This window comes from Oncorhynchus mykiss, chromosome 17 (genome assembly GCF_013265735.2).
Source record: "Oncorhynchus mykiss isolate Arlee chromosome 17, USDA_OmykA_1.1, whole genome shotgun sequence".
NCBI lineage: Eukaryota > Metazoa > Chordata > Actinopteri > Salmoniformes > Salmonidae > Oncorhynchus > Oncorhynchus mykiss.
Window position 1 is genome coordinate 29,900,448 of NC_048581.1, and position 26,381 is coordinate 29,926,828.

Consider the following 26,381-nt stretch of genomic DNA (forward strand, 5'->3'; position numbering starts at 1 on the left):
TATTTTCAATGACGGCCTAGGAACAGTGGGTTAACTGCCTGTTCAGGGGCAGAACGACAAATTTGTACCTAGTCAGCTCAGGGATTTGAACTAGTCCAACGCTCTAACCACTAGGCTACCCTGCCGCCCCATATAGATGGCAAGGCTGCCCAGTTTTACGCATGGGTTCAAAGTAGCCTAATACAGTCTTCTAAAAATGGACACTTCTTCAGACTAGACCAATTTGGAATTTCCCCTGAGATTCTACTGATATGACAAGTGTGCTTTGCCCTCCACTTTCTGCGCCCTTGGTGCGCTGGTCAGCGAAGAGAAGCCCACGTAGGCTACATTCTTTCGAAATGACACAATGATCATGCACTTTGTAAACAGGGCCTGATGAAAAAGTCTTAACGTGATAACTAATGGACAGGTCCCATGTGAAATGTACTGTAAAAAAAAAAATGTATATCTTATTTCGTGGGCAAATCTAGTCGAGCACTTTTGGTGACAGGTACAGGCGCCGTGCACAACGCTTTAATTGTCGTTCCTCAATTCTATCACTAGAGAGCGACCTGACACTTATTTTTCAAAGGGAAAACATCTTAATAGCGTTGAAATCACTCGCAGTCTCTTGCCCAGCAGACCGCTTGCTTCTTCAGCGGGTATTTGACTGTGTGCATTCCCTTATCACGCGCAAGCAGGTCTGCGGATCGCGTCCCTTCCTCCCTCTGCGCGCAGGATGGACCCGAAGATAACCGAATCGGACCCTCCACCATATCGCAACGGAATCACCCAGGTTCTGCAGTACGGGGAATTCACAGCCACCGGCAACCGAAAGGTGAGGTACGCGGTGAGTTTAACCGAGAGAGATCTCACCATTCAGAAGATCACGTCAACACCTGCGGGACGGAGCAAGGTGGTTTTCAACTTGAGGGACTGTGTCGGCTGCCGGGCTTTCAGCGCAGATGACAACGCGGACGCGTACTTCTCTGTCTATTTCTACCCCTTTAAAAGACGATGGATGAGCTCTGGAGTGGCCAGGCAGCGGGTCGAGCAGTGCTTTCGGGTATCCCAGTTCCAGGACCCACGCGCCAACCTGGAGGAGGCAGAGAAATGGGCTGGCACCATCCGGGAGAGCTCTGTTCGCCAACAACATTTGAGAAATCGTGAGCAAGTCATATAGTTTCGTATAATTTTGTGGTTGAGGAAAGTGCTGTGTGTGCTTATCACATTCATGTTATTTATCAAGTTGGTATGCCTGTCTTGCATACATGATTTAGTCATTGACATAGGAAGAACGGTTGTCTTTGCATAATCTAATCTACTGCTGTGGCGCAAATTGTGTGCAATTAATTATCAGATACAACAGAACCAGCAGGCCCCGGACTTCGTAGGGTAAGAGTTGAATACCCCTGGCCTAAGCCAACTAATAGAGAAATACTAACAGAGAAGAAACAACATCCAGATCAGGATTTCCCAACATGCTTCTCTCCTTGTTTCGACCCTAAACTGGTACACCTGATTCAATTAGTCAAAGGCTTGATGATTAGTTGACTAATTGAATTAGGTGTTTAGGGTTAAAATCTGATCTAGACAATAGGCCTATTAAAGGTATGAGTGCTAAGGGATATAAATCTATAATTACTCTAGTGGGAATAATGCACTTTAATTGTAAGGTTCAGAAACAAGGGTCAAGCCATGCTAACAAATCAGGGAACCAATAAAATGTTGTTCCTTCCAGAAGTGAAGTGCTATGTAAGTCTATAGCTTGGTCATCCAATCACACTAATTTAAAAGACGAAGGTAGCCTATAAACCGAGAGGCTGGGAATTCTATAGAGGCTTTATCAAGGGATGTGAGCTATAGAAATTCCTCAGCAAAGTGAGGTATTTCTATTGACGTGATACATGAATTCATGCCTGTGTGCCGTCAATTCTAATGGTGGGGGAGAAGTGGGCTGCTGCACAATCTAACTACAACTGATCAAACAGTCCAATGATCAAACTGTCCAATAGCCAAGATAGTGGAGAGATGAGATAGAAGTCAACTTTGCAAGATACTGTACTATGGATATTATAGTTGCCTTTGAAACTTGACATTGATATCTTCTCAATGCTTACACAACCATTTGATTACCATAAAAAAACATACCATTTTAGGAAGCTTTACTGTCTGTTCATCTGCCTGTAAATCAACATGGTCTTCTATCCCGCGGCACCCATGTCATTACAGTACATCTGTAGTGTGAAATGAACCTGCGTCCCAAATGGCACCCCATTTACATGGGATCCGGTCAAAAGTAGTGCACTGTAGTAGGGAATAGGGTACCATTTGGGACAAGGGAGGAGAATTTAATAAGACGGGCATCATTGTCACACATCTCAAGGGCCTCTACTTTCAGCAACAAAGCAGGTCGCTTCCAGCACACTCAATACCATTACTAATATATTAACCACTGGCCCCTTCGACAAACCAGATGCACTGCATGGACAACAGCATGCATTACAATACACATTTGGGTATAGTAATGAACCCGGCTGTAATCATACAACATAGCATATCTAATTTAATCCTAGGATGACAGCATATTGTATTCATATAGACATCCTTGCACACATTGAAATGAATGAGGTGTAATAATATACTAGTGTACGTTATTGGATATTATAGATCCTGGATGAAACGGATCAATATACCACAGATGTCCACTGTTTACCGAGTTATCTTTTATTCCCCAGGGGCCACGGTTCAGCTTGTAGTTATTGTTTTTTCTAAGTATATAGGTAGCATTGAGTTCTCTGTATTCATAGGTACCTCTGTTCCTCTGCTTCAAAAGCAGAAGAGAACGTGAGAGAAAAAGAGGAAGATGGAAAGTTGTGTGTTTTTTTTCACTCGGAGGCCCCAGCAGTGAGACAGCAGTCCTTTTCCCTGAGGACTCTTGTCGGACGTTCTCCAAGATGAGCCTTGACGTGCTGTCAAGACCTCTGACTAAGCCCATCTCTCACACACACACACACACACACACACACACACACACACACACACACACACACACACACACACACACCTCTCTCTGGGGCCTTCCCTGTTTAGACCCTTGGGCTCACAGCAGCTTAGTGTTTCAGGCCACTCAGTGAAGATGATAGAAAGAGGAATTACAACACACAAGCTGGTCAGAAAATCAGCTAAATGTCATTGTCACTAAATAATGTTGATAAGAATCTGTATCTGTGTTTTTCCCTCATGGCTTCACAGAACAATGTACAGCACATGGAATGAGATTTGAATTACATCTGTATAGCAATGAAAAGAAAGTGAATGTCCTTGTCTGTTTATGGCTTGCTGTGTTCTTTGCGCGTTCCCTATTCAGCTAATGACACAACGCTTGAACCACATTTCAACAAAGACCAACATGGTCTATTATAGTCCATGAGTAGGGCAGTCTCTCACTGTGTGGTTGTGGGTTTTCATGGTGGGTAGCCAGCTTCCTCTACACAGCTTTATTTGTAAAGTATCATGGCTATAATCTGCTGTTACGTTACGTTGTATGTTTACAGACAATGTACTGTAAGCATGTAAGGTGCACATCTTTAGTTAAATCTGAGTGATAGTTTAATTCTATCAATTGCGAAAGTCTTGTCAGTTATAGGTTATAAAAATCCGTAGAGTTTTTACTTCGGAGTCGTTTTTTTATTCAGCTGTCTCGCCCATCTCACCCCACTGCCGAAAATACCCAGGAGACACCACTCAAGAGGAGAGTGACAGCCGGTGGTTAGATCCTCTCCGCTCCTCTCACTCACTGTGTCTCTCACTGACTTACGCTCTGTTTCTTTAACACCCCTCTTTCTCTCTCCATCTACATCTTTGCCGTTCTCTCTATCCTTCTTTATCTTTCCCTCATCTCTCTCTCTCTCTCCCTCTTTCCACTTTTTCTCTCCCCCATCTTTCTCTCAATCTCTGCATCTCTTTCGCTCTCCTCTCTTTCTCCCCCTGTCTCTCTCTCTCTCTCTCTCTCTCTCTCTGAGAACAAATCACCACACCAGGCATCTCCTCCCTCCACACCCTTTGTGGTCGGTCTGGTTTGAGTCTCAACTCAGCCAGAATCTGTTTACTCGCTCAAACACACTGCCACGATGTTGTGTACAAGGCTATTCTATTTGTGTTTGTCTTGGTGAGGTACCATCAGACATAGATAAGATGCATTTGGGTTAATGAGGGACTGTTTATGTAGGTGTCCAAAGACGATTTCAGGATTGCTTAAAAAAAAATTGCGGGGGAATGGGGGGGGGGGACTAAAACAGCCTACACAAGACACATCTGATTTGTATCTTACCAGCACAAATGCAGACAGTTAAGCTAACTACATTTAGTGGATGTGCTAGCCTATGACAAATCCATTCAATATTAAGGCTAGGCATTAATATCATATCACAATATTTTTGACAGAATGGCGGTATTTCACGGTATTTGATGTTGCTGAATAACAAAAGTTCTAAATATGTTTTATGGGCAGTGCATGGCCCTAGGATGGCAACACATTCATTTTAAGTGGTTTGAATAGTTTTTCTCCATTCTGATGGTTTAATGATCAACAAAACATGGACAAAACTTTTTGTAGAACTTTTAGTTTATTTAGCACTTTATCAAAATGTAATTATGGACGGTATTGTAAAAATCTTTACCGGTATGTGTATTCTTCATAACTGTGTACTGGCATTCACGATATATCGCCCAGTCCTTCTCCATATTATACTTAAGATATGTGTTATGGCTGCTAGTGGCCAAATGGGTGATAATAATCTAGAATCCATAAGTCCTTTAATGTGGGAGCTGGCTTTTCTCCTAATGGGGGTTTGTCCAGATTTAGTACTACCAACATCTGACGTATAAGAATGCATTGATGGGTACATGCAATAATTAAGCATAACTTGGCTTGCTACTATTGTACTATTTAAGAGTATGTTGGCGTTGAGCTTATCATGGTAGGTTATATACTTACAGTATCACATAACTCAGGAATTCTTATAGTTGGATGTATTTATTTTTTATTTTATAAGGGGATAGATTTTGCATTTGGAATTTTCTAAATATTTTAAATATTATTCAATTTCATTTAGGCAAAATGCACGGAAATGCCCTTGTCCAGAGCAAAGTCTCCCAATTTAAAACTCTCAAAGTGTTTAATATTCTAAAACGGGCAATAATGAATATTGACTGAAAAGGATCTTGTGTAGTCTCTTGCAATAGCACTCTTTAAACAAAATGTATTTTAAAACTGCGATTCCTAAAAAATGTGTCTGGAGATTTGGTCAATTCAATGAACCATGAATGAACAGGGTCAGCGACACTTAAAGGACCCCTTCTTCATGTCCTCATTACATGTAGTGCAACAACACAAATCATGGTCTGTAAAGCTTTCTACTTTTGATAGATTTAAACAAACAATATTGAAATCACCATTGTCACAACCATAAACTGTCAACTCCATCTTACTGATGGATTAGGATAGGATATGAATTTTAATGCAATTTGTCAACTCCAGAGGGAAAAAAAACTAAATTAAAAAAATATATAACGAGTGCTGAAATATCTGATAAAATGGTTATATTTTTATTGGGGGTTTTCAAATGAATAATTTTCTATATTTTACAAATATTTGTATAGAGGTTTTATTTTTATCTGCAAAAATATGTATTTTGAGAATTTGTTGTTATCTCCATCATTGGCTTGTCAACTCCGTCATTAATGGATAACCCCTTTTAAGATCTATCTTTTTGTCAATATAAAAATATATATATATTTTATTTACTGTTCTACAACATATGCTTAAATTATTAACGTATTTGCTGTGCTAAGAAAAGGCCAAAATGCTACCTAAATTAGCCCTGGAGCATGATATAGTGCTATAAAACATACAGAAGTTTGGAGATTTGTATTACATATTTGAATAATCTAATGTTAAACTTAAACATATCAAGGCCTTGGACAATAAATGTAAAAGTGAAAAGCCTTTTATTGTGTCTGACAGAATTGACAAATCCGGTTAGTTGCATTTTATGAAAAAGAAAATAAGAATTAGGAGGTTGTTCCTTTACATTGTGTGATAGCTGATACTTTGGTCAATCAAAATATACAGTACCAGTCAAAAGTTTGGACACATCTATTAATTCCAGGGTTTTTAATTGTTTTTACTATTTTCTACATTGTAGAATGATAATGAAGACATCAAAACTATGAAATAACACATGGAATCATGTTTGAAAAAAAATCTAAATATATTTTATAATTGAGATTCTTCAAAGTAGCCACTCTTGGCATTCTCTCAACCAGCTTCATGAGGTAGTCACCTGGAATGCAATTTCAATTAACAGGCGTGCCTTGTTAAGTTCATTTGTGGAATTTCTTTCCTTCTTAATGCATTTGAGCCTATCAGTTGTGTTGTGACAAGGTAGGGGGGTGTATACAGAAGATAGCCCTATTTGATAAAAGACCATGTCCATATTATGGCAAGAACAGCTCAAATGAGCAAAGAGAAAAACGACATCATTACCTTAAGACATAAAGTTCAGGCAATCTGGAAAATGTCAAGAACTTTCAAAGTTTCTTCAAGTGATGTCGCAAAAACCATTAAGCACTATGATGAAACTGGCTCATGATGACCTGCACAGGAAAGAATGACCTAGAGTTACCTCTGCTGCAGAGGATAAGTTCATTCGAGTTATGAGCCTCAGGAATTGCGGCCCAAATAAATGCTTCAGAGTTCAAGTAAAAGGCACATCTCAACATCAACTGTTTAAAGGAGACTGCGTGAATCAGGCCTTCATGGTCGAATTGCTGCAAAGAAACCACTACTAAAGGACACAAATAATAAGAAGAGACTTGCTTGGGCCAAGAAACACAAGCAATGGACATTAGACCGGTGGAAATCTTTCCTTTTTGAGATTTTGAGAATCTCAAAATCTGTCCAAATTTGAGATTTTTGGCTCCAACCGCCGTGTCTTTGTGAGACGCAGAGTAGGTGAACAGATGATCTCTGCATGTGTGGTTCCCAACGTGAAGCATAGAGGAGGTGGTGTGATGGTGCTTTGCTGGTGACACGGTCAGTGATTTATTTAGAATTCAAGGCACACCAAACCAGCATGGCTACCACAGCATTCTGCAGCGATACGCCATCCCATCTGGGTTGCGCTTAGTGGGACCATCATTTTTTTTTAAACAGGACAATGACCCAACACACCTCCAGGCTGTGTAAGGGCTATTTGACCAAGAAGGAGAGTGATGGAGTGCTGCATCAGATGACCTGGCCTCCACAATTCCCAGACCTTAACCCAGTTGAGATCGTTTGGGATGAGTTGGACAGTAGAGTGAAGGAAAAGCAGCCAACAAGTGCTCAGCATATGTTGGAAAAGCATTCCAGGTGAAGCTGGTTGAGAGAATGCCAAGAGTGTACAAAGCTGTCATCAAGGCAAAGGATGGCTACTTTGAAAAATATGAAATACATTTTGATTTGTTTAACACTTTTTGGTTACTACATGATTCCATATGTGTTATTTCATAGTTTGGATGTCTTCACTATTATTTTTACAATGTAGAAAATAGTAAAACATATTATGGTAGATGCTATGAAACTGTGACGTCTGGCCCGAGACCATAAAGTGGCCGAGCCAAAGTGTTGAAAGGCTAATAGGTGGCAGATGAGGTCCTCTTAAGGAAGACCTAAAGAGTCTTAGACTTAAAATGCATCTTTTCTTCCTCCCTACTTTAAAGTAATCGCTGATCTAACAGTCAGATAGGTGTAAGCAAGCACGCCCCTGCATTGCTTACACCACTGATCATGTTAGATCAGGGATTACTCCAAGGAAGGGAGGGAGGAAAGATGCATGTTCAAACCACTGAGCCTGAGTAAGTGAAGTGGTAGCAGAACACCCTGCCCCCCCCCCCCCCATCCTCTCCCCCATGACAGAACTCCCAAAGAACAGAGAGAGCGACACAATGAGAGAGACAGAGGGGGGAGAATGGCCACATCAGGTATTCATAACCACATAGACTGCAGACAGAAATACATATTGGGCCCAGCCAAGTGTATAAAACACCTGGCACCCTGCCTCCCCCTCCTTCCTATAAAGATAGTTAGGCCATCTCAGGCTCATTCAGCCGCAATTAACGCTGTGTCATACCTCCCCATTCTCCACAAATAGAGAATTTGAGCTACACTCAAAGTAGCGACATTAGAATAAGTAGCTAATGCATAATTCAAAGAACGTTTTTGTTGGAAGTTCAACTGAAAGTCAAGGAAGTTCAACTGTGAGTCGTCAGTCTTTCACTGCCTGTCCCTGATATGAACATCATTGCTCAGGGGTGAACTTTCCCCTAGGTACAGATCTAGGATCAGCTTCCTCTCCCCCGATCCTAACCTTAAACAGTAGAGGGAAAACTGACCCAAGATCAGTGTGTCTAGGGGAAACTTCACCCTACACCAACATCTTCTATAGTCAATTGAAGCTGTAAGCCACCCAGTTCAGTTTCGAGGAAAAGTGGAGAGCGTTAGCTAATAAATAAACAAATGCTCCGTCTTCCATGTCTAACGAGAACAGACACTTCACTGAGTCGCAAGCGAGATCTGTCACGCAATACTGTGCAAGTTTGCTATTCTAAGATGCCATCCTAGGCCTAGACTAGAAAAATACTCTTCATGGGGTTTTTCCTCTAGGTTTTGAAGTCTACAGATGAGACATTTCTTAATCACTGCACTAGTGAATTCAGCTGAAATGTCGGTCAGACAGCAAGCGTTCCTTCGGAGTAGTTTGGTTTACCACTGTCAATATGGTTCTACAGTAATCGGTTTGGAAAGTGCCTTTTAGTGGCATCTTTAACCATCCCAAATAATTGCTTATGGCCCATTTGCCTTCGTCTTTCTACAGTAAGTCTACTGCCTTTTTTATTGTCTTTTTTTTGTGTCATAATAAATACTATCAGTGTTTATGTACTTAACCAAGGGCAACAGACTAAAACCGATAACAATCGGACTATAGTTTTATAGTAGTCTGCTACCAGTACATGTCGCAACCACACAATGTGAAGATTAAGAGATTTGACCTTTGATAAGGATGACACGTTTATGACCTTTTAAGGGCATGGCAAGTGGTGTTACAACTTTATCCGCCCCCACACTACTGTGTTACCTCAGTGCCCACTGGGCATGCTCAGATGTGATTGTTAAGGGGACACAGATCTGTTCAGACCTCTGACCACACCAGGCCAAAACAAACAGAGAGCAACATCTAGTATCATGATTTCATTAGTCACAATAATGACTATAGAAATGCTTCCCCCCCGTGTACAAAAGAGCCATTGTGGGGAGGTGAACACAATGAGCAATGTCAGTTTATTTCTAGAGAAACCCAGATTGTTAATTTATTTCTCTCTGTTTGCGTGTGTGCTTTGTTGGTTTCTTCTAGATGTGTCATGTGGCAATGAGCCATGTTGTTTAGCTGATGATGGGTTATACTGGATGTTCCCTGATTGGACCAGGAAAACGTCCAAACCCTAGTTATAGGCTGTAGGATACTAGGGCCATAATATAACTAGGGCCAAGTGCTTTCGTGGTCAGGTGAGCTAGAGACCGGTTTCACCTGGAAAAACTGACCCTAACCATTGCATCTTGCTGACAACCAAGACCGTAGGTGGAGGTGGTACTCTCAACCACAGCCAGTTTATAATGAAGGAATGTTTGGGAATGGGTAGGGTGGCTAAGAGGAAGTGTCAATGGGTCCAGACAAGACGGGCCTCGTGGGTAATGATGAAGCAAAAACACAGCATGGTTGGGGCCCTTGCCAGCTGGGTTGGCACAGGTCCATGCCAAATTATTTATGAGGGCACTGCCCTGGGGCCTCATTTATAAACCGCGCTTAAGTACAAAATATAACCCCAAAATGTCCGTGTGCCATTTTTCACGCAAAAGTTGAAATTTATGATACATTTTACCTGATGTGAGAATGTGCTCACCTCTCCACAAATTCTAGACCATGCGTACACACATCTGCGAGTGGTTTAAATATTGTATTGCAAGCTGACATGTATTATGTACAAATGGGGGATATGATGAAAATTGTGTTAATAAAAAAAACAGAATGCCAAGAGTCTGCAAAGCTGTCAAGGCAAATCTTTGTTTGAACACTTTTTTTGGTTACTACATGATTCCATATATGTTATTTCACAGTTTATGTCTTCACTATTATTTTACAATGTAGAGAATAGTCCAAATAAAGAAAAAGTAGGTGTGTCCAAACCTTTAACTGGTACTGTGTATTAAATATGTTAATATTTAGAAAAATATTTGAAGAAAAGTAGAGATTCTTTCAATAATCCCTGAACTGACAGTATCATATAACTGACAATATAATGTACCAGAGTAGTTTTGTTTGGTTGAAGTGAGTAATGAGTAGGTGTGTCCAAACTTTTGACTGGTACTGTAATTTGACAGTATGGGTAAGCTGTTGCTGTGTGATGGGAGCGTAATATGTTTAAACTCCGAGCCCACCAAAGCAGGACATAGAACCCCAATAGTCTATTGATAAACAAAATAGTGAACAACAATTAGTCTGGGGGTGTGGGCTGTAGCATTTAGCCTACTTTTAAATTGTTTGAATATACAATCAATATACAATCAATCTTGTAGAATGTGTCAGTGTGCGGACAGGCAGCATACATACATGTTTAGCTTGAAAAAGTCACTGCAAAATATCGATACATCTCAATATTTTTGTACGTGCACAGACTTTTCATAAATGGAGCATGTAGAAATTGTGTGAAATGTACACAACAGTTATAAATGAGGGCCCTGCCATCTCCATCCTCCCAGGACTTCATTACTTGTTATGAAAGGGTCCACATTTCATAGAAACGTCCCATTAGGCAAAGACATCAGATAAATACCCGATTTGGTTGATATTAACGTGGTAAACGCTATTGTTGGTATGTGGTTAGAATGAGACATGAAAAACAGTGTGGCTTTTTTAGCAAATTCATGATGTTGCTTCAACCTATATTTTGTGTGAGGATGTTTTAAAAAAAATGTATTTTAGATGGAAGTGTATTTGGGGCCGTTAAAAGCTTATATCTATGCTGACCACACTGTCTGTGTGGGTGGACAATTTCAGTTTGTCTGTGATGTGTAAGCCGAGGAACTTAAAACTTTCCACCTTTTCCACTGCTGTCCTTTCAATGTGGATAGAGGGGTGCTCCCTCTGCTGTTTCCTGAAGTCAATGGTCATCTCCTTTGTTTTGTTGACGGTGAGTGAGAGGTTGTTTCCCTGACACCACACTCCGAGTGCCCTCACCTCCTGCCTGTTGGCTGTCTCATCATTGTTGGTAATCAAGCCCACTACTGTTGTCGTCTGTAAACTTGATGATTGAGTTGGAGGGGTGCATGGCCACGCAGTGAACAGGGAGTACAGGAGGGGGCACGCACCCTTATGGAGCCCCAGTGTTGAGGGTCAGCGAAGAGATGGAGATGTTGTTTCCTACCTTTACCACCTTGGGGTGGCCCGTCAGAAATTCCAGGACCCAATTGCGCAGGGAGGGGTTGAGACCCATGGCCTCCAGCTTGATGATGAGCTTGGAGGGTACTATGGTATTGAAAGCTGAGCTGTAGTCAATGAACAGCATTCTTACATAGGTATTCCTCTTGTCCAGATGTGATTGTGCAGTGTGATTGCGATTGCATCATCTGTGGACCCGTTGGGGCGGTATACAAACTGAAGTGGATGGCCGGTAAGGTGGAGGTGATATGATCCTTGACTAGTGTCTCAAAGCACTTCATGATGACAGAAGTGAGTGCTACGGGGCAGTATTCATTTAGTTCAGTTCTTTGCCTTCTTGGGCACAGGAACAATGGTGGCCATTGGTGGACTAGGGAGCGATTGAATATGTCCGTAAACACACCAGCCAGCTGGTCTGCGCATGCTCTGAGGACGTGGCTAGGGATACCGGTCTAGGCCAGCAGCCTTGAGAGGGTTAACATGTTTAAAAAACAAAATACTACATAGTTTCCTAAGGGCTCGAAGCGAGGCGAACATATCTGTCGGTGCCATCTTGTGTAATGATCATGTTGTTTAATCAGCTTTGTGATATGCCACTCGTGTCAGGTGGATGGATAATCTTGGCAAAGGAGAAATGCACACTAACAGGGACGTAAACTAATGTTTGCACAAAAATTGAGAGAAATACACTTTTTGTGCTTAAAAGGATCATTCCTGGGATCTTTTATTTCAGCTCAAGAAACACGGGACAAACGCTTTACATGTTGAGTTGATATTTTTGTTCAGTATACGTCAAGCAAAGTAGGAAGGCTATCTAGGTACATGGGGCTGTTAACTGAGGCCATGTGTTATCAAACACGTTGTCACTTTAACTGCCTTGTGACAAGGCACCTACAGTAGACACACCCCATTCCATCTTACGCCCTGTTACGCTAAGTCAAAGCCCTGTGACCAAACTCCACAGATACCACATATCTACAGTACTGATAGGTGGTGTTTCATAATCTAACCTGTGTTGTCAGAAGCTGTGTCCCTAACGGCACCCTATTCCCTTTGTAGCGCACTACTATAAAGGGAATAGGGTGCCATTTGGGACACAACCATAGACTGCAACACACTGTTTGCAGTAGTACAGATACTAGAACTCTGATAGGTGGTGTTTCCTAACTTGTAATGGTGTAGTCTGCGATATATGTTGACAGTAGCTCCAGTAGACATGGGGTCGTCTAGAAAAACACGCCCTGCCAATTAGGTTGGATGTTGGTGGATGACCTCATCCAGGAAGCATCCAAAGCACTGTCCTTGTTCTCCACCCATAGCAAGTCATTCAAGTCGTTCATCATGTTTACAAACTTGTTTACCTGGCTTCCCCATCCTCCGTGACTAAAATACTTGAATTTCCCAGAATGGTTTAGCTAGAGCGGACTGACGCAGAAAGTTAATAATTGGCAAAGAAGCCCTGAGTCATAGTTCTGAGTGTTTGTCTAATCAGTATAGTCTGAGGATGAATGTTAGAAATAAGGGATGGGAGTTTTTGCTGACCACCAATGTGACCTGAACAGGAAAAACTCAGGGCCCTAGTTTTAGTGCCTGGTCATGGAACATGGTCAGGAAAAACTCCTGGCCTTAATAATATTAACATCAAGCTTCTCCCTCCATTGTCTATTGTTGTAACGAAAGAGAAGAGAAGTCACAGATTGAGTCAATCAGAAATCTACCTGGTTTATTACAAGTTGCAACAGGGACACAACACACAGCTCGGAAACAAAGAAAATGTCTAACTGGCCTCTTGGAGACGGGCCCTTTTATGTCCTAATCAGACAGGACCAAATGTTCTGATAACAGCAGCCCGAGAGGCTTTTAGGAAGTAAAACCCAAAATGCAATGACTGTCTGCTGCAACAGAATCAGTGTGTCCTCGATCCTTGTACATCCAGTCTGGCGTCAATCACTATCAACAGACATGAGAATAATCCATAACGTTAAGCATCAAGTCTAGTGACCATCAACCCTCACCTTGAGTAGAACATTGGAAAGGGGAAAAATATATATATAATCAAGCTAAACATTGTGTTAAACACTCTAATCTGAATATGAACTTTAGCGATTTAACATTTTCCCACTATAATTGTCTTTGTATGGGTTTCTGTGTTTGTGAGATTTTCTGCAAAGGTCACCAAAAATAGCAGGTCTAACATCTGTCATAATCCCTGTCCGTGCATCTCTCTGTTCTAGGCGTGCTTTACAGTGAGGTGCACCGTCCCTGCAGCGTCATGCTACTGGTGAACCCCCACAGTGGGAAGGGCCAGGCCCTCAGCCTCTTCACCGGACACGTCCAACACATGCTTAACGAGGCCGGTGTCCCACACACTCTGGTCATCACTGGTGAGTATAGTGTACTGTAAGTGCATGCACACACTCGCAGGTAAATTGCGCAGGCACGCACACACGCGTCATCTCTGCTGAGTTAATGCATGTGCATACACTGGCACACAGGTGATCACAGGTCAATATCCTACACTAACACCTGCAATGACAGGTCAATGAATAATCCAACTGTCAAAGCACTACACACACACACACACACACACACTAACGCTCAGCTGCTTGGCAGACTGGACAAAACAAAGCAGAAACCATCATTCTGTATCCCTCCACTCCAATTGGCAATGTCAAGCAAAGGAGCTAATGGCCGTCTCTCTCTCAAGTTGACCCCCCCCCATTTATAAATCCTCTGGCTGTTTTCATCGCTAGCTGGCAGAATTCCGATCAAGTGCTGCCGGCACATATGTGTATGCATGTAGATCCATTATGTAACATGTTATGTTAATACACAAACCTCTGTCAAATCTGGTTCACCATGATGTTATGGGCCCTATTGATGGGCTAATAATTCAAATCAAATGTTTTATTTAACTATGCAAGTCAGTTAAGAACAAATTCTTATTTACAATGACGGCCTACCCCAGCCAAACCCTCCCCTAACCCGGATGACGCTGGGCCAATTGTGTGCCGCCCTACAGGACTCCTAATCACGGGCCGGATGTGATGCAGCCTGGATAATAATAGTGTGTGGGGGGGGGGGAGATTTGATGTAACTTATTAGCCACATTGATCGGGTAATCATTGTCATGTGTGCTGCCACAGTCTGGGGACATTGTAATGATAATGTACTAGTTTTGTATTAGGCTTCTGGTTCAAAGCTCATCAAATGGGTCATATCCATTAGGGCACACCTTAGCAAAACGCTTTACAACTGAAAATGAAAAGTTTCTTGTTGGACACGTTTAGGCAGTCTCTACTATGTTTTAGTACATTTGAATATGACCCAGATGTAGCTTTTGAAGCCCTACATTTCAGGCTATTGAGTTCCTCTCCCTCTGTTCTTAAATCACTGCAGTGTCAGAGAGCAGGCAAGATAATGAATCCCTTTCCCAAAAACTGAGAGAGCAATCCTCTGAACGCATTCTGAAATGCTGAATATGTTAAAATTGGAGAGACAAAAAGAATAGACAGGTAGTCACCATACAGGTAGATGCCAACACTTTTCAGAGTAAGATAGAAGGTTGTGCAGGTGTTAGTTTGCAAACAAAGATTCTGCATCACCATTGCTACCCCTTTTAACACTAAAGAGTCCAGCCGAGCCAAGCTGTACTGGCTGGCCTGGTAATCCGTTTACTGGAACCATGCGAAAGGAAAATATCAGTGGCTCTCAGTGCTAATCCAGTGAGACTGAGGCAGGACCAGAGCTGTGCTAGCCTAGCGGACGGTTAGCATGGGGACGCTAATGAGCGAGGACAGGCCCATTATTGGAGCCCTGGCTGTGTGGCGGTGCCAGAGGGAGGGGAAGGATGAGTCCACTGCCCAGAGGGAGACTGGGCAACTGGGCATGGAGGAGGCTTGGCGCAAGGGTCTCAATGGATCTCTGTTTCTCTCTCTGAAAAGGATAAATTGTATGAGGACGCCTTCTCTCTGTCAGTTCAGACGAAGAAGAAAAGTATCCCAGCGGTCTAAGGCACTGCATCTCAGTGCCAGAGGCGTCACTACAGACCCTGGTTCAATTCCAGGCTGTATCACAACCGTCCGTGATTGGGAGTCCCATAGAGCGGCACACAATTGGTCCAGCGTTGTCCGGGTTTGGCCGGGGCAGGCCGTCATTGTAAATAAGAATTTGTTCTTAACTGACTTGCCTAGTTAAGGAAAGGAAGCCACCTTATTGAGAGACACCCTAACAGATGGAAAGTGGCAGGATGTTAATCTTCTTATTCTTATTCTCCCAGTGACAGTCTTTCCAGTGAGATTAGTGCAGGTGTGACCCATCTATATCAGTGCCAGCTGTGGTGGTTTTGGAATAGAACAGTAAATGTCATTAATATAGCCTGTGGCCCAGAAAACATGATAGTAGAAAAAGCCACTGTTTACTATTGTCAGTTTGAGACCTAGGCGAATCTGTTGCAGGATGTTATCTTTCCAGTGCCATTGTAACCTAGCTGTGGTTGGTTTTCAAAACAGTACAGTGAGTTCTATAGCCTGTGGCCCTGTGGCCTGGTCTCAGGGCGGGAGAGCGTGTGGTGAGGTGATTCTACTGGTTCTACATCCCTGTCCCTGGGTGCTGACTAAGCTGCCACAGCGTGTCCTCAAGCTCCCAACCTGGTTGACTTATCTACACACACACACACACACACCACTGCCTCTTCTGCTCCACCTCTGTTGACCCAAAGTCTCCAGATAGACACACACACAGCGTAGCCTTTGTGAACAGGGAGTCAGTCACCTGCAAAGAAAAGGATCCCTGCTATTACTGTCAGTGTGCATTATGGATCCCTGGCGCAGTCCTCATCGTACCTAGAACATTAAATGGCCCTTTTTTAAATGTCATGTCTGTGTCCTTACTCAGCCCAGCAGCATACTGTATATACCCTAGTGTGAGATGGGTTTGGAACCTCCTTTTGTGTGAGGCAGGGTCAGTGAGAGTGTGGCTGGGAGGAGAGGGACAGGGAAAGGAGAGTGAAGCAAAGTGAGTAGGGACGAGGGGAGTCTGGGGACATGAAACTGCATGGTGGCATTGGAGGTTAAGCCTCGCTCTCTTTCTCCGAATTGTAGCTTCTTTAGAGGGACAACAATGGTTGCCCTGAGACCAACCCTGAGAGACACATGCACACCCACACACCCAGTGCAGAGAACAGAATAGTTGTCCACACACACACACAGTAGAGAACAGGATAGTTGTCCACACACACACTGTAGAGAGCAGAATAGTTGCCCAAACACACACACACACACACACACACACACACACACACACACTGTAGAGAACAGGATAGTTGTCCACACACACACACTGTAGAGAACAGGATAGTTGTCCAAACTCACACACACCTCCCCTCCACCGCAGGGCCAGTATGGAGAAAAAGGAGCAGTGTAATGATTGTCTCATTCCACAGAGCCACAGAACTGGGAAAAGGAAGAACAATTGCTTGCAGCCCAGAGACTGAGCCGGTCAGTCAAGCTACACTACAGTACTGCACTGCGCCCAGTCCCAGACCTCATATTTGACCATCCAACCCATCACCACAACAAACACTCATAAAAATGACTAAAAGCACCAACTCCCCCCCCCCCCCGAGCTGTCTGTGTGTATGAGTGTGAGCATGTGTGTGTTAAAGTGCTATCGGCTACGATCAGCTATCCCCATTAACAGTAAAGGGAGGATGTAAACAACATCAACATCTCCTACGCAGCAACCAGCCTCCTAATATTTTCCAGCTGCGCTGCCCTCCGTCTTGACACTGACTGGCTATCTACACACACTGTGTTTATAGCCTCTGCACATGCAAATGTCACGTGAGGAGACTGATGAAGGGAAATTGATTTGCCTGTATACTGTTCTCAGGCCCAGCAGGAGGGTAATGAATGAAAGGTAAGAAAGGGTCTGCGTCTCAAATGGCACCCTATTCTCTACATAGTGCACTGCTTTTGACCACATGGCCTATGTAGGGAATAGGGTGCCATTTGGGACCTAGGCCTCGGGGGAGGCATCCGATTACTGAGGCTATGTTGCAGAGGGGAATGCGCTCTACTGTTGTGTCAAGACCAGCATAAAACGACGCAGCGAACAATCACACTACTGTCTTGTAGACTACATACACGGAAAGGAAACATAGAGAGAGGGTATTGCTGTCAGTGGGTTTCAGACGCAAGGACAAACAAGGGAGCATAGAGATCCACGAGTGTTTCCCAAATCCGGTCCTCCAGTACCCCCAGCAGTACATATTGTTGTTGTGGGCCCCTGACAAGCACACCTAATTCAACTTGTCAAGGGCTTTATGATTAGTTGACAAGTAGAATCAGGTGTGCTTGTCAGGGGCCCACAACAACCATATGTACTGCTGGGGGTACTGGAGGACCGGAGTTGGGAAACACTACTATACAGTATCTCTGTGCAAACAGACACTGCGATCACACAAGCAGCCCAATTCTGATATTTTTGACCAATTAGATCAGCTATGAAAAATCTCTGATTGGTCAAAAGACCAGAACTGGGCTGCCTGTGTAAACACAGCCTTTGAGAGGTAAAGATCAGATTCCTTGGGGAAGAAAGAAAGACTTGGCTTAAGCTGTTAAGCTTGAGTGGCTACAGCCAAAGAGCTCTTAGACAGTCTGGCCTTTTATAAAGAATGTGTTTTGAGGAGAGAGGAATTATGTGTGTGTGTGTGTGTACGCGCTTCCCTCTGAGAGTGTGCTACTAATATTAACCCGGCAGAGTGTTAGGGAAATGTAGGGTAATAAAAGGTGCGATTGGAAAGTAACAGTGATGGTACAGGAAGCAGTACCAGTCACTCACTATATATAGACTACACAGGAGGTTTGTGGCACCTTAATTGGGGAGGATGGGCTTATGGTAATGGCTGGAGCAGAATTGGTGGAATGGTATCAAACACATGGTTTCCATGTGGTTTCCTCTCTTCCGGCCATTATCATGAGCCGTCCTCCCGTCAGCAGCCTCCACTGATAGACTTACTGCCCCCTAAAGAAAATGTATTACAGCTCTACGAGCAGTTTACCCTCACCTAAGCATAACCTTAACCATACAGGGAAATAACACAAAACTGACCTTAGGTCAGTGCTAGGGGAAACGTAATCCTTCTCCTAGTGGAATGATGGATACAGTTCTAGGATCAGCTTACCCTCCTCTAAGCCCAACCTTAACCATTGGGGGAGAAAGACGAAATCTGACCTTTGATCAGCATCATAAATGAAACGTAATCCTACTCCTGTCGCAATGTACAATCTGCTGATTGCCCCAGTCTAATTTGATGGAGGGCCCTATAACGTAGTTTGGCCTTTTAATCTAATTTGCAATGTGATACTGCATTTCATTAAGGTGGCATATCAACTGTCCTCTCTGCCCTAAAGACATGTGCTGCTCGCCTGGTCACAGGTATCTAATATATAGTTTCTATGGGTTTGCCATTCCATTTACTCCGTTCAACATTTATGAGCCATCCTCCCCTCACCAGCCTCCACTGAGCCTGGTACTGTAGGGGGCCTATCAGTTGTCCAGGCTACCACCAACCTCCAGTGTAGTCTACATTCCATGTTCCCTGTGTTTTGTTGTTCAGCTATTGTATTCACAACAGTTTGTCCCCGGAAGGGTCATACCTGCCCTTGTCCTCTCCATCTCAAATTTCTGCACTTTGTCGAACCACACACCCACTTCATTCCCAAAGTGATTGGAAGGTCTCACAACTACAAAAGAGAGGGATTTTGACACTACAATAACACACAAACAGTGGTTTTACAGCCACGCACACACCTAAACACATGTAAATGTACTCGTCTTCCTTGTCTGTTTTCAGAGCGGCAGAACCATGCCAGGGAGTTGGTGAGAGAGGCTGACCTGTCACAGTGGGGTGCTCTAGTCATCATGTCCGGAGACGGACTGCTGTTTGAGGTGAGGTACAAATACAATCATCCATTCCCGACAAGAATTCAAATTTGCATTCTTACTTGACCTAGTAACTGTCTTGGAACTTCTGGTGCCAACATGGCATTCTTTTCACTTCTAAACCTCAAACCCCCAGTTTGCTGAGATCCGTGGTTCTGCCTGACCTTGCATATTGTTGCATAGGCACCGATTTTTTAAGCCTATTTTTGGAGAGTTTCCACTGAAAGTGCACTTTAGTTTAGACCAGGCCTTATTTTGGTCTATGAAAGTGGCCCTAGATCTGGTGGCTCTCTGGCTGTTGGGTGACCCTTGCTCTATCTGTTCCCCCCAGGTTGTGAATGGCCTGATGGAGAGAGAGGACTGGGAGGAGGCCATCCAGACCCCACTGGGAATTCTACCTGGGGGCTCTGGTAACGCCCTGGCTGCCTCTATACACCACTACTCTGGGTGGGTGACACACCAAGACCCCAATGTAGCAGTTAGACACCACTACTCTGGGTTGGTGACACACCAAGACCCCAATGTAGCAGTTAGACACCACTACTCTGGGTGGCTGACACACCAAGACCCCAATGTAGCAGTTAGACACCACTACTCTGGGTGGGTGACACACCAAGACCACCATGTAGCAGTTAGACACCACTACTCTGGGTGGGTGACACACCAAGACCACCATGTAGCAGTTAGACACCACTACTCTGGGTGGCTGACACACCAATACCACCATGTAGCAGTTAGACACCACTACTCTGGGTGGGTGACACACCAAGACCACCATGTAGCAGTTAGTTAGCAGCAGTTAGTCCCAATAATGTACTTTGAAAATGCGTGCTTCCCCCCTCATCTTCCATTGAGGTACTCAATCAGGCATGATTATTTGTGACAAGTAATGCATTGCGTTGCTGTTTCCCATGTTGGATCAGTGATCACCTCAAAGAAGGGAATATTGAGTTGAAAACCAATTTATCCAGTTGTGTGAGAAATATACTTCCAGGAAGACCGTAAAGAAGGATACACTATAGACAACAATCTACACCAGCACAGGGCCTACTACTGCCCATATGTTTGACAAACTGTATTGAGTAAATCCCCAGAATCAGTAGTGGATAACAAACATACTGCTGCTGGCTCATTCTTTAACCACCACAGTACAGAACATCAACACAATGAATCACAATTACACTACCAGCATGCCCTCCTGTCTATCCATCTCTGCCACCCCCCCACCAGAAGCCCCAGTCAACCTGCCACACAATGAGAGGAAGGACCCAGAGTCTGTTTTGTTCTCTCTGCCCTGCAGGGGATCCAGAATATTATCTGCTGCTCTGTTTTTGATCAACAGTGGCTTACTGTATCACCGGTTGTTCTATGTATATATGCTGGTCCCAGATCTGTTTGGGCTGTAGGCTATAGGACAGACACAACGGTAAAACGGGTCAGTTTTGCCTTGAGCAGTGGGATCGGATGACTCTAATAGTTTATAGTTAGAACTCCCTCTACTGGTTGTTAAGAGATACTACACCCCAGTTCTCTTTTCAGTGACTAAGAAAATAGCTCAAAATGGTACGATGTTATTGTCTATAAAAACGTGATAAAAGAAAGCCGAACAGAGACCCCAATCAATGGCTGTTATTGAATGGTGAGCCTAATGCCTAGGATGAATCATGAATACACGCTGAATATGGATATGCTGCCATATGGACGTGACCCCAATCGTATGGAACTCTATTGAGACGTCATTATCTAATAGGCTGAGGTGTAGAGGAGAAAAGACAGCAGGCTGAGTGGTTGATGTGGGGCTGGGGGTCCCATGACCTCTCTACCCCCCCCCCCCCCCCCCCCCCCCCGCCGGGCTTGTCTTTTGTCTGTCGTGTCTACCGCTAACTCCCCCCTCCTCTTCTTTCTCTCTCTCTCCTCCCCCCTGACAGGGCCCAGCCGGTGTCAAGCGAGGAGCTGCTGGTCAGCTGTGGCTTCCTGCTGTGTAAGGGCCTGGTGTCTCGCATGGACCTGGCTTCCATCCACCTGGGCTCCAGCCCCTCCAACCCCACCCGCCTCTTCTCCTTCCTCTCGCTGGCCTGGGGCTTTGTGGCTGACGTGGACGTGGAGAGCGAGAAGTACCGCCACGTGGGCGCCGCCCGCTTCACCATGGGGACGTTGGTCAGGTTGGCATCTTTGAGGGTGTATAAGGGCCGCCTGGCATACCTGCCGGTTGACGAGGTGGATGGAGAGGAGGAGGATAGGCAATCGTCAGTCTCGTTGGAGGAGATGACGAGCGTGTCACCTCAATGCCAACCGCCATCGTCTGCATTCTGCTCCTCTACCCTCCTCTGCCGGCCTTCGAAGGACTCGCCGTGCCAGAACGCAGCTCACAACTCCCGTAACTCAAACAACGCCTTCAAGGCGAAGAATTGGGAACCCATGTCCGCTAATGCCACCCTAACAGGCCCGCCAGACTCTCTCCTGGTGCCCCTGGACCAGCCGGTGCCCAGTGACTGGGTGGTGGTGCCCGAGGAGGACTTTGTCCTCATGCTGGCCATGTACCAGTCTCACCTGGCAAAGGACCTGTATGCCGCACCCGACTCTACACTTGATGACGGCCTCATCCACCTGATATATGTCCGAGCAGGCATATCACGCACGGCCCTGCTCCGTCTCTTCTTGGCCATGGAGAAGGGAACCCACCTGGCCAACAACTGCCCCCACCTGGTGTACACCCGGGTGCGGGCGCTGCGGCTGGAGCCCTACTCGCCAAAAGGGGTGATCACAGTGGATGGGGAGGTGGTGGAGTATGGGCCGGTCCAGGCCCAGGTACATGGCGGGATAGCCAGGCTCATCACTAGATGATTAACAAGATCCACTGGATAGATGGCTAGCGTTAGCATGTTATGCTAATGGTATGCTACACTAAAAGCTAACATTAGTTAGCATAGCATCGTCCAGAAAATGCTAACAATTAGCATTAGCATTTTCTGCTCACATCTTAAAGGGAGGTGGGATTAAATGTACTTTTTAGTCTTCTCTCTGAATTTATTCTTTGAATTGAAGGTTTGGATTGGATGTGCCATGAAGGAGGAGCAAGGCTAGAACACAAAAAGTTCACAATGGGTGGGTACATTTAATTTCTACAGCATTTAGGCTGTTCTAAGATGGCTTCCCACTAGCACAAAGCAACTGGCCTTTAATTGGCTGTTCCAAGCTATGACATAAATACATTACTAGAACCAAGGTGAGAGATCGATCAAGAGCTCTGCTGCCTTATACTTATGGAGTAACTCATCAAATATGAATATTTTCGCCCCACCACCATGCCCACCCACACATACATTCTCCGTACCCTATGATGTAGGGCTTGATGTAGTGTCAGTCACCCACCTGCCACTCACAGACCCCGGGCATGCTTTGTCTAATGGGAGGGCATCTCAACTTTCATTTTCCTTCTTATGCAACGAATGGGGTTTGGATAGATGCCTTGACTGCTCTCATCCGCTGTGACGTGGACATATGGAAGATACATACAATCTCCGGGAGCCAGCATTGACATTATTAGAAACCAATTCATTTGAACTCAAGTAATTAGGGGACAGTTGCGCCGATGCCGAAATCATCCCTCAACCATTGATGCTCAATTAACATAGGGTTGTTTTTGATTACCTTGAATCTTGAGGGTCAGTAGTTTATCCTAAGGCCTAGGACCCTGACTCTGGACTACTTGATGACCGGTTTTGGATTTGAAAAGATTGGAGTTTATTTTGGATTAGTCATTGTTGTGATGAGCTGAAAACGCACCATACTTCCATGACTTCTTCAATCCACCAGCCAACTTACATTGACATGCAAACAAATATACTAAAGAAAACGTATCTTCAAGTAATTTGATATGTGCTTGTTTTATACCTCATATTTCCATGAACCACTAGCTTTAAAACGGCCTAGAGTGATAGACACTGCCTTTATTTATTGTTCTGTGGCCTGTCCTGCAGAGGAAGGCCTGTAGCACAGGTCCAGGTTACGTGATTGATGACTTGTAGTGCCTGTATCAGGTCTCCAACTGCAGTCTTGCCCCATACCCCTCCCCCATCCATCCTCCTTCTCCATCCAATCCATCCATCCCCTCCTCCTCCCTTTCTCGACACTGCAGTGCACCACAGAGCAGTCCCAGTTTCTTTTGTCTGCCTGCAGCTGACACCAACAGTACACAACACACACACACTGTACAAACCCCTTCTCAGCAATCATCACCTTATCATAAAGCTTTAAAACAGAGAAGATAAACTATGAAATGATGACAAGAGCAACCTAAGGCTAATGTGATGCTAATACAGTAGCTAGCCTGAGTTTACACTCGTCTTAGCCTTCTTCTGTACTGATTCTGAACTCTCGGGTGATTCTTTTGCCTTAAACACAAAAGGAAGAGAGGTGGCGCTTGATTAAACAGCACATTGGTCAGGGGATGGAAAAGAGGGAGGGATGAGGGAGAGTATTGACTTGTTAAATGCTCATGAGGGACCAGCATTGTGTGGTATGCATCCCAAATGGCACCCTATTCTCTATAAAGTGCACTACTTTTGAACAGGGCCCATAGGGATGCAGACGTGGTCTTGGCACACAGCCCTTCTCCACAGATGCTGTGGAGACTGAGCATCATGTTTAACATAAGGTTCTGACTGACACTGGGAAAGAAAGATGTTTAGGTTCATCTTGTTCGCCTTAGGGGATAAGAGGTCATGGAACTGGGGGATACCCTGAGAGAATGTTGTTGGGCCTCGGTTTATATTTTTGGAGCCAAAAATGCCCCTGATATGACTGAGTGCACATTTGGGCCACAAAATCTTCCCAAAATGCAAAAATGTCAGTTTCATGTTGTGATATTGTGCAATGACTGGGTTTTTGATGTTGCAAACCTGTCATCAGTCCAGTCTAAATAACTATAAATGGGGAAGACCAAAATGACATACTTAAAGAAATGACAAATGTGATTTTAGCTGTGCCGCATGCAAAAGAAAGCACCCTTGCATTGTTTAAAGTACACAATTATTAACTCTGCTTTTAACCCTTTCAGGGACATGAGCTCATCTCATTCCTCCCCCTACTGCTGAATTGATTGAGCTCATCTGGCGTTCCTCCCCCTACTGATTGCTATTTTAGAGCAGCAGCACATGACTTTCCAATCCTTACCTTGGTTGCGTTCTCCTGCTCAGACGTTGTGTGCCACGTCCGACTGACAGATCGCAACAGTATTACATGGTTAGCTGATACATAAAAATACCTATCTAGGAGTTGTAAGCTCTGGCAGTCGTCGGCAACACCTGGGAAGAGGAACGCGCCCCTTAGCATGCTGGAAATCAATGAGTTATTATGATGGGGAAATGGAGGTGAAAATATCAAGATGCACACGAGTCGCTTATTTCAGTTCCTCCATGAGAAATTGTTGTTCAGAATTCTGATTTTCACAGGAGTGTTCTGCTTGACATATGCGCAAATCCATTCCTTGTAGCTAGCTTGGGCCATGATTTTTCCTGACCACTTCACTTGACTAGAAAACTCTGTGCCCTACTCAGCCTATGCAGCCCCTGGCGCTTTCTCAGTTGTAACAATTCTTACCCTTCCCTTCCTCATCAGTAGGCTGGCAGGCTTTCACCTGGCCAGTTCTTTCAGATCAGAGCAATGCAGGAAAGGAAGCGAGGACAGATTTTAAACGATTGAGAAAGAGCCCCTGAAACTGTTTGGTGTGCCTTGAACATGTTGCCCCTTAGTGGTGGGAAGAGGGGTGTGTACTGTACTGATGCTTAGACTTGATACCGGTCCTATTAATCTTCAATATTTCATTTCCTCATTGGATTTCTAAGGGGACAGACCAACTCCTGTAACCCATTTCCAGTTGAATTGAGTGCTTGCTTAAGAACAACAAAAAAAAAGAGGATTGATGAAGCTTAGATGTCCTCGTTTGAAAACTCAGGCACAGGCCCTAATATACTCCATTGTTGACACTTGAAGGTGTCTAGCTAAAGAACTTCAGTCCGGTACGAACCCAAAACTCTTGGATTTGTTAGATGTAACCGTCTTACTGCTGCTGCTTGACTGTTGTCTAAATTGACAGTGTTTTTCAGGTGTATTTGGTGAAGGGATAGTAACTGTTCTTTTTATAAATCTTGATTGATGTTCTTTACTTGAGTTGAATACAGAGTTCTATTTTTCCACTTGGCAAAATGTTGAATCAAATAAAGTGAAAACCAAAACCTTTCTTGTTTCTTTTGAATTACACGATTAAAGTTGCCGTTTTGTTCTTTTAAGTGAGGTCAACTAAAAACACTACTCTGTTGTAGAACCAACTTCAATCCACCACAAGCGACAACTTGTAACCATGGTACTGCTTGCAAAGTTTAATGCATCACTTTAAAACAGATCTTAACATAATGAAAGGAACTGTAAAAAAAAAGAAAGAGACTGCAAATGTATACATATGTCCCAAGCGTTCACATGACCACTTACAGAGCTGAAGTTTGTTAAATATATTATGTATTTATAGTATAGTCATGACTTCTGTACAGAGGGATCAGGCTAAAAATCATACGTTTATTAGTTTACCAAAACAGGCCACTGTGGAAATGTTCACATCGTACAGTCAAGTCTTGTGTTCAAGGCTTAAAGCAACATGTTACATGCTTTGGCTGGAAATCTCTCGCAGTAATGAATAAGTCTGAATATAAACGTACACAGAAACTAGTACATAACTTCATGTGCTTGAAATCCCCCATGTTTTCTTGAGACCTGGCTTCACATTATTTTCAGTGTTTTTGCAATAGTGGCGAAACATGGGCATGAGAGAGAGAGCGAGAGCGAGAGAGATTGCAACCTTCAAACACAGGAGAATTTTGGCAGGTACGAACTAAGGCTGCAACGCTACAAGTACTGCAG

The 26,381-nt window shown here is 44.0% G+C and overlaps 1 protein-coding gene across 1 annotated transcript; it reads left to right on the forward strand.

Moving 5' to 3' along the window:
* The first annotated feature begins 360 nt into the window (after positions 1 to 360).
* LOC110493671 (sphingosine kinase 1) lies at positions 361 to 25,702 on the forward strand. Its single transcript, XM_036949671.1, has 7 exons — positions 361 to 1,145; positions 13,754 to 13,903; positions 19,378 to 19,472; positions 19,798 to 19,913; positions 21,395 to 22,274; positions 22,512 to 22,571; positions 24,526 to 25,702. Exons 1-6 carry the CDS (start codon positions 719 to 721, stop codon positions 22,548 to 22,550), a joined length of 1,707 nt encoding a protein of 568 aa, XP_036805566.1. The 5' UTR covers positions 361 to 718; the 3' UTR covers positions 22,551 to 22,571; positions 24,526 to 25,702.
* The last annotated feature ends 679 nt before the right edge of the window (positions 25,703 to 26,381 follow it).

What these genes read in the sequence shown, in the direction of transcription:
- LOC110493671 (XM_036949671.1), top strand. Translation starts at nt 719, where the DNA reads ATGGACCCGAAGATAACCGAATCGGACCCTCCACCATATCGCAACGGA. An exon ending in GAGACGGACTGCTGTTTGAG is followed by an intron (nt 19,473 to 19,797) that starts GTGAGGTACAAA and finishes TGTTCCCCCCAG; the next exon opens with GTTGTGAATGGCCTGATGGA. An exon ending in ATGGGCCGGTCCAGGCCCAG is followed by an intron (nt 22,275 to 22,511) that starts GTACATGGCGGG and finishes TTTGAATTGAAG; the next exon opens with GTTTGGATTGGATGTGCCAT.